Here is an 8,958-nt window from a genome sequence, read left to right as displayed (position 1 = left end):
GACTTATATATGTGCACACACACACACACACACACACACACACAGCACTTCCCAGACACTGAGACTTATATATATGCACACACACACACACACACACACCACAGCGCAGACACTGAGACTTTTCTATGCACACACACACACACACACCACAGCCCAGACACTGAGACTTTTCTATGCACACACACTACACATCCCAGACACTGAGACTTATATATATGCACACACACACACACACACACACACACACACCACAGCCCAGACACTGAGACTTATACATATGCACACACACACACACACCACAGCCCAGACACTGAGTCTTATATATATGCACACACACACACACAGTTCAGACCCTGAGACATACATATATATACACACACACACACCAGCACCCAGGCACTGAGATATATATTTATTTATAAATATATACACACACACACACTCGCTCTCTCTCTCTCACACTCTCTCTCTCTCTCTCTCTCTCTCTCTCTCTCTCTCTCGGGCTCACATGCACTCACAGACACACACACTTGCTGAATCACATTTTCTCAAATATGTGCACACCCTCTCTTTCTCTCTTTCTGACACTCACACACATACACAAATCTGGTAACATTGCTGCAGTCTGATGTCTAATTTCTCTGTTTATTTCCCTTCCTCACAGTCAATTTGCTGACGATTGGGATCCTGTCTCGGGGAAAGTGCGGTCTCTCCAAATGTGTCACTCGGTACCTGGTGGCCATGTCAGCGGCGGATCTACTGGTCATTATCCTGGACCTGATATTCAGACACATTCCCATTGTTTATCGGGAACAGTTTCTGTTTCTGTTGTCCATCCCCATGTGTAATATCCACGCCGTCCTGCTTTACACAGTCACAGACTGTTCTGTCTGGTTCACCGTCACTTTCACCTTTGATCGATTTGTGGCCATTTGTTGTCAGAATCTGAAAAGTAATTATTGCAGTGAGAAAACATCGGCTGTGGTTGTGGGAACAGTGAGTGTGCTGAGCTGTTTAAAGAACATCTTCTGGTATTTTATGTTCACGGGTCGGTATTGGCTGGTGAACGAACCCTGGTTTTGTTCTGTAACAGCGGATGTTCAGTTATCTCGTGTCTGGGGAACAGTCGAGTTCCTCCACAACATTCTAACCCCGGTCATCCCATTTGTGCTGATTCTGCTGCTCAACGCTCTCACCGTCAGACACATTTTAGTGAGCAGCAGAGGACGCAGGAGACTCCGGGTTCACAGCAGTGGGGAGAGTCACAGAGACCCCGAGATGGAGAGTCGAAGGAAATCTATCATTTTACTGTTAGTTATCTCTGGGAATTTCATGCTGTTGTGGGCCCTGTTAATGGTGTATATGATATGGAACCGGATGTATTATTTGGGTTATCAGCCTGTTATTCTCCCTCAGTTTCTGCTGGAATTGTCCTTCATGCTCCAGCTCCTGAGCTGCTCGACAAACACTGCGATTTACGCCGTGACCCAGACTCAGTTCAGAGAGCAGGTGAAGAATGTGCTGAAATATCCCTTTAATTCAATTGTTCAATTAATTCAATGACCAGAGGAGGGGGAGGAGCCTGTCACCATGGAGACAGAGCGGGAGCGGAGACTGACACCACGGAGACAGAGCGGGGGCGGGGCCTGTCACCATGAAGACAGTGCGAGGGCAGTGTCCGTTTCCAGGTTGACAGAGGAGTGGGGCGGGGTCTTAAAGAGGGTGACGCAGGAGTGGGGGCGGGGTCTGTTTCCAGGATGATGGAGTGGGGGCGGGGTCTGATCCAGAGTGATGGAGGAGTGGGGGCGGGGTCTGATCCAAGGTGACGCAGTGGGGGCGGTGTCTGTTTCCAGGGTGATGGAGTGGGGGCGGGGTCTGTTTCCAGGGTGATGGAGTGGGGGCGGGGTCTGTTTCCAGGGTGACTGGAAGTGGGGGCGGGGACTGTTTCCAGAGCGAAAGGTGTGGGGGCGGGGCCTGTCACCATGGAGACAGAACGGGGGCCGGGGCCTGTCACCACGGAGACAGAGCGGGGGCGGGGCCTGTCACCACGGAGACAGAGCGGGGGCGGGCCCTGTCACAACGGAGACAGAGCGGGGGCGGTGTCCGTTTCCATGGTGACGGAGGAGTGGGGGTGGGGTCTGATACAGGGTGACTGTAAGTGGGGGCGTGGTCTGTTTCCAGGGCGACGGAGAGTGGGGGCGGCGTCTGATCCCGGGCGACGGAGTGTGGGGGCTGTGTCTGTTTCCAGGGTGACAGGGAGTGGGGGAGGGGCGGGGCCTGACACCACGGAGACACAGCGGGAGCGGGGCCTGTTTCCAGGTTGACAGAGGAATGGGGGCGCGGTCTGTTTCCAAGGTGACGGGGTGGGTGATGGAGGAGTGGAGGCGGAAACTGTTTCCAGGGTGATGGGGAGCGGGGCCGGGGTCTGTTTCCAGGGTGACGCGGCGTGGGGGCGGGGTCTGTTACCAGGGTGACATGGATCGAGGCGGGGTCTGTTACCAGGGTGACAGGGAGCGGGGGGCGGGGTATGTTACCACGGTGACAGGGAGCAGGGGCGGGGTCTATTTCCAGGGTGACGAGGAGCGGGTGCGGGGTCTGTTTCCAGGGTGACGCGGCGTGGGGGCGTGGTCTGTTACCAGGGTGTCAGGGATCGGGGGCGGGGTCGGTTTCCAGGGTGACGGGGAGCGGGGGCGTGTTCTGTTGCCAATGTCATTATTGATAATTCTTTATAATCATTTGTAAACATTCACTGACCTTGAGAACCTTTATAATCTGTTTATAATTCTTCCTAATACTTTGTAAATCTTTATAATCATTGATGATTGTCTAATTTAATTTAATTTATGAGACTTTATTCTCATTTATAACCTGTTACATTCACTGCCCTGGACAGAAAACATTGAAAATGATCCCCGTGGATTACTCTCAATTCAAACAGACCACAGTGCATATTATTTAAAATGGCCACAGCACGTGTCATTTAAAATGGCAGCAGTGCAAGTGACATCAAACAGACCACAGAGCATATCATTTCAAATGGCCGCAGCACATGTAGTTTAAAATGGCCGCAGTGCAGGTGACATCAAACAGACCACAGAACATATCATTTAAAATTGGCCGCAGAAAATGTCGTATAAAATGGCCACAGTGCAGGTGACATCAAACAGACCACAGAGCATATTATTTAAAATGGCCGCAGCACATGTCGTTTAAAATGGCCGCAGTGCAGGTGACATCAAACAGACCACAGTGCATATTATTTAAAATGGCCACAGCACATGTCACACAAAATGGCCACAGTGCAGTTGACATCAGACAGACCACAGATCATATCATTTAAAATGGCCGCAGGACATGCCGCATAAAATGGCTGCAGTGCAGGTGACATCAAACAGACCACAGAGCATATCATTACAAATGGCTGCAGCACATGCCGCATAAAATGGCCGCAGTGCAGGAACATCAAACAGACCACAGTGCATATTAATGAAAATGGCCGCAGCACATGTCGTTTAAAATGGTACAGAGCCCCAATCACAAACGAGGAAAGAGCCAATTCAAACCAGGCCTCTATTAATACCAGCCAGAGTGGCACTGAGCCCCATTCACAAACCAGGAAAGAGTCAATTCATTCCAGAGTTCTTATTAATACCAGCTGGAGTGGTACTGAGCCCCACTCACACACCAGGAAAGAGCCAATTCAATCCAGACCTCTATTAGTACCAGCTGGAGTGGTACTGAGCCCCACTCACACACCAGGAAATAGCCAATTCAATACAGACCTCTATTAATACCAGCTGGAGTGGTACTGAGTCCCACTAACATACCAGGCCAGAGCCAGTTCAATCCAGTCCTCTATTAATAACAGCTGAACTTGTGCATAGCGCCACTCAAACACCAGTAAAGAGCCAATTCAATCCAGACATATATTCATATCAGCTGGAGTATTTCTGAGCCCCACTCAAACACCAGGAAAGAGCCAATTCAAAACAGACCTCCATTAATACCAGCTGGAGTGGTACTGAGCCCCAATCACACACCAGGAAAGAGCCAATTCAATACAGACCTCCATTAATACCAGCTGGAGTGGTACTGAGCCCCACTCACACACCAGGAAACAGCCAATTCAATCCAGACCTCTATTAGTACCAGCTGGAGTGGCACTGAATCCCAATCACACATAAGGAAAGAGCCAATTCAATCCAGACCTCTATCAGTACCAGCTGGAGTGGTACTGAGCCCCACTCACACACCAGGAAAGAGGCAAATCGATCCAGACCTCATTTAATACCAGCTGGAGTGGCACTGAATCCCAATCACACATAAGGAAAGAGCCAATTCAATCCAGACCTCTATTAGTACCAGCTGGAATGGTACTGAGCCCCACTCACACACCAGGAAAGAGTCAATTCAATACAGACCTCTATTAATACCAGCTGGAGTGGTACTGAGTCCCACTAACATACCAGTCCAGAGCCAATTCAATCCAGTCCTCCATTAATAACAGCTGAACTTGTACATAGCGTCACTCAAACACCAGTAACGAGCCAATTCAATCCAGACATATATTCATATCAGCTGGAGTGGTACTGAGCCCCACTCAAACACCAGGAAAGTGCCAATTCAATACAGACCTCCATTAATACCAGCTGGAGTGGTACTGAGCCCCAATCACACACCAGGAAAGGGCTAATTCAATACAGACCTCCATTAATACCAGCTGGAGTGGTACTGAGCCCCACTCACTACCAGGAAACAGCCAATTCAATCCAGACCTCTATTAGTACCAGCTGGAGTGGCACTGAATCCCAATCACAAATAAGGAAAGAGCCAATTCAATCCAGACTTCTATCAGTACCAGCTGGAGTGGTACTGAGCCCCACTCACACACCAGGAAAGAGCCAATTCAATACAGACCTCTATTAATACCAGCTTGAGTGGTACTGAGTCCCACTCACACACCGGGAAATAGGCAATTCAATCCAGGCCTCTATAACTGCAGCTGGAGTGGTACTGAGTCCCACTCACACACCAGTAAATAGCCAATTCAATCCAGGTTTCTATGAATACCAGCTGGAGTGGTAATGAGCCCCACTCACACACAGGAAAAAGCCAATTCAATCCAGTCCTCTATTAGTACCAGCTGGAGTGGTACTGAGTCCAACTAACAAACCAGGCCAGAGCCAATTCAATCCCGTCCTCTATTAATACCAGCTGGAGTGGTACTGAGCCGCACTCACAAACCAGGAAATAGCCGATTCTATCCAGGCTTCTATTAATACCAGCTGGAGAGGGACTGAGGCTCTGTCAGACAGCAGGAAAGAGCCAATTCAAACCAGGCTTCAATTAATACCAGCTGGAGTAGTACTGAGCCCCACTCACACACCAGGAAAGAGCTAATTCAATCCAGGCCTCTATTAATACCAGCTGGAGTGCGACTGAGACCCACTCAGATACCAGGAAAGAGTCAATTCAATCCAGACCTCTTTAATACCAGCTGGAGTGGTGCTGAGCCCCACTCACACACCAGGAAATAGCCAATTCAAACCAGGCCTCTATTAATAACAGCTGGAGTGCGACTGAGTCCCACTCAGATACCAGGAAAGAGTCAATTCAATCCAGACCTCAATTAATACCAACTGCAGTGGTACTGAGTCCCACTCATACAGCATTTAAGAACCAAATCCACCCGGACCTCAATTCATACCAGCGGGAATGGTACTGAGCCCCACTCACACACCAGGAAAGAGGCAATTCAATCCAGACCTCCAGTAATACCAGCTGGAGTGGTACGCAGCCCCACTCATGACCAGGAAAGAGCCAATTCAATCTATGCCTCTATTCATACCAGCTGCAGTGGCATGGAGTCCCACTCACACTCCAGGAATGAGCCAATTCTCCCCAGACCACTATTAATACCAGCTGGAGTGGTACTGAGTCCCACTCACACGCAGGAAAGAGCCAATTCAATCCAGTCCTCGATCAATGCCAGCTGGAGTGGTACTGAGCCCCACTCCAACATCAGGAAAGTGTCAATTCAATCCAGGTCTCTATTCATACCAGCTGGAGTGGCAATGAGTCCCACTCACACACCAGGAAAGAGCCAATTCAATCCAGACCTCTTTAATACCAGCTGGAGTGGTGCTGAGCCCCACTCACACACCAGGAAATAGCCAATTCAAACCAGGCCTCTATTAATAACAGCTGGAGTGCGACTGAGTCCCACTCAGATACCAGGAAAGAGTCAATTCAATCCAGACCTCAATTAAAACCTGCTGGAGTGCTACTGAGTCCCACTCATACACCAGTTAACAACCAATTCCACCCGGACCTCAATTAATACCAGCTGGAGTGGTACTGAAGTGGTACTGATACCCACTCACACACCAGGAAAGCGGCAATTCAATCCAGACCTCCAATAATACCAGCTGGAGTGGTACTGAGTCCCACTCACACACCAGGAAAGAGGCAATTCAATCCAGACCTCCAATAATACCAGCTGGAGTGGTACGTAGCCCCACCCACGACCAGGAAAGAGCCAATTCAATCCAGGCCTCTAGTCATACCAGCTGCAGTGGCATGGAGTCCCACTAACTCTCCAGGAATGTGCCAATTCTCCCCAGACCACTATTAATACCAGCTGGAGTGGGACCGAGTCACACTCACACGCAGGAAAGAGCCAATTCAATCCAGGCCTCGATTAATGCCAGCTGGAGTGGTACTGAGCCCCACTCAAACACCAGGAAAGAGCCAATTCAATCCAGGCCTCAATTAATACCTGCTGGAGTGCAATGAACGCACACTCACACACCAGAACTCGATCATACCAGTTGGAGTGCGACTGAGTCACACTCACACAAAAGGAAAGGGACAGTTCATTCCAGGCCTCTATTAATACCAGCTGGAGAGGAATTAACACCCACTCACACACCAGGAAAGAGCCAATTCCATCCAGACATCTATTAATCCCAGCAGGAATGGTACTGAGCCCCACTCAGAAAGCAGAAAGAGCCGATTCAATCCAGGCCTCTATTCATACTGTGAGAAACATAGCCCACTTGATAATAATTTACACCAAGTCAAACTCTGAAGATGTCCTACAAGCAGGCACACCGATCAACATATTCAGTTCATGTTTATACAATACAAATCCATTTGACCACGCCTTTATTTTACATTATTGGTTATAACAAATCATGACACTAACCTATCCTATGGTTGCTACAGTCTCCTCCTCTGTTTACTTCTCCCCCTACTCTAACTTTCTAGCCCCTAACTCTTGTTTTTGTTTTACCTTATTTGGCTCTACATTGTGTGTTTTAACTTGCAGCTGTCAGCCTTTATCTTAGTGGGGCAGTTTCTTATTCACTACATCCTTTGTTCTAACTCTTGCTGTTTCTCTTTTATCTGCCTAAGCACAATTTTTAAGTGATGTACTGTCCCAAGGTCTGTACTTACATACCCTTATCAGTTCTCTTTGTCAGTGATGTACTGTCTTAAGGTCTCCACTTACATACCCTTATCAGTTCTCTTTGTCAGTGATGTACTGTCTTAAGGTCTCTACTTACATACCCTTATCAGTTCTCTTTTTCAGTGATGTACTGTCTTAAGGTCTCCACTTACATACCGTTATCAGTTCTCTTTTTCAGTGATTTCATTATGTTGTGTACAAATGACTTCTTGGTAACTTTCCACAAGCTGTAGAAACAACATTTCAGTATTTCTTATTCTCACAATTCCCCCTTTTCTTTTACTTAATCCTTGTTGTTTTCTACATACTGCGGAGGGTTCTCATATGTCCTCTCAACTCCTCTGAGCATTATTTCAGCCGCCTTTTCAATGTCTGTATTTCCGTTGATACTATCCACTTTGTCATTACCTAACAGGTACATACTCTCTTCCTGGCCTCTTTGTATTGACATCTGCGTTGTCAAAGCTGTCTCAATCAATCGCTGTGTCAGCCCTCTTACACAAGGAATAATACAACACCCGATGGCTATTAGTATTCCGACAACCATGATCAGGGAGGTAAAAACCGAGATTATCATGCCTTTCCATTTTCCAAACCAGGATTCAAGCCACCCCGTCAGGGAAGTGTCTGCTCCTGAATTTTTGTCCATCTCCTCTGCTAAAGTTGTTAACCCTTGCAGTGCTCGGGTGATTGAACCATCGGGTGCTGTGTTATTTGGGATAAATGTGCAACATTTCCCTCCTAACATTATACACACTCCTCCTTTTTCTGCTAAGATCATATCTCCAGCCAGTCGATTTTCCCAAGCCATTCTACTAGTGGCATCTAATTGTTCAGCTATACCTTTTACCGCATCTCTAGTATAATTTAGAAATCTTTGGGTTGTAATAAATATAATTTAGCCAATCTACATTTTTGTTAATAGTTACCCACCAAAACAAAGACTCGAAACCGGCGGTTATTTGGTTTCGGGCCTTGAATTCATCAGGTACCCCTCTTGGGACCCCTATGGAATCCATGTATACCTGGTCGTCAAAAGAGTTCGCTATCACTTCCCTTTTACCCCTTTCCCTCGTTATTATCTTTTGTTTCTCAAATGCCAAGGTGAATGGTATTGCCAATTGAACAATTGCGCCCGTCCCATTCCACTGGGAGGGTAGGGTATGTCTCAGGATTTTTCCTCCGCAATACCACCATAAATCCACACTGGGGACATTCAATGATGAGTAGTTCCCTCCCCTGACTCTTCCAGTTACGTCCTCAGTCTCTATGCATGACTTCAACTCTCCCATATTGCTGGTTAGCTCCGCACCGTGTCAACGTACGCATGATGTGTGATTCACACCGGTGGCTAAAAATGAAGGGGGAGTCCTTGAATCTTCTTTCTCTAGGGGAGGGAACATTATTGACAAGGATATGCAAGTTTGAATACCCCAAGCCGTCTTATCCTGATATAGGGCTAACATGCATTCCATGCCCTTTCGGTC

General features: G+C 47.8%; 1 protein-coding gene across 1 annotated transcript in view; it reads left to right on the top strand.

Moving 5' to 3' along the window:
• Positions 1-1,563, top strand: part of LOC137352805 (probable G-protein coupled receptor 139) — a 247,778-nt gene extending 246,215 nt beyond the window's left edge. Inside the window, exon 2 of the mRNA XM_068018660.1 lies at positions 665-1,563. Coding sequence (XP_067874761.1) covers positions 665-1,563 — 899 coding nt within the window. The remainder of the gene's footprint in view (positions 1-664) is intronic.
• Positions 1,564-8,958: the final 7,395 nt, after the last annotated feature.

This window comes from Heterodontus francisci, chromosome 39, assembly GCF_036365525.1.
Source record: "Heterodontus francisci isolate sHetFra1 chromosome 39, sHetFra1.hap1, whole genome shotgun sequence".
Lineage (NCBI taxonomy): Eukaryota > Metazoa > Chordata > Chondrichthyes > Heterodontiformes > Heterodontidae > Heterodontus > Heterodontus francisci.
The sequence above is the reverse complement of the archived record's forward strand: the minus strand, read 5'-3'. Positions and strand labels throughout refer to the sequence as shown.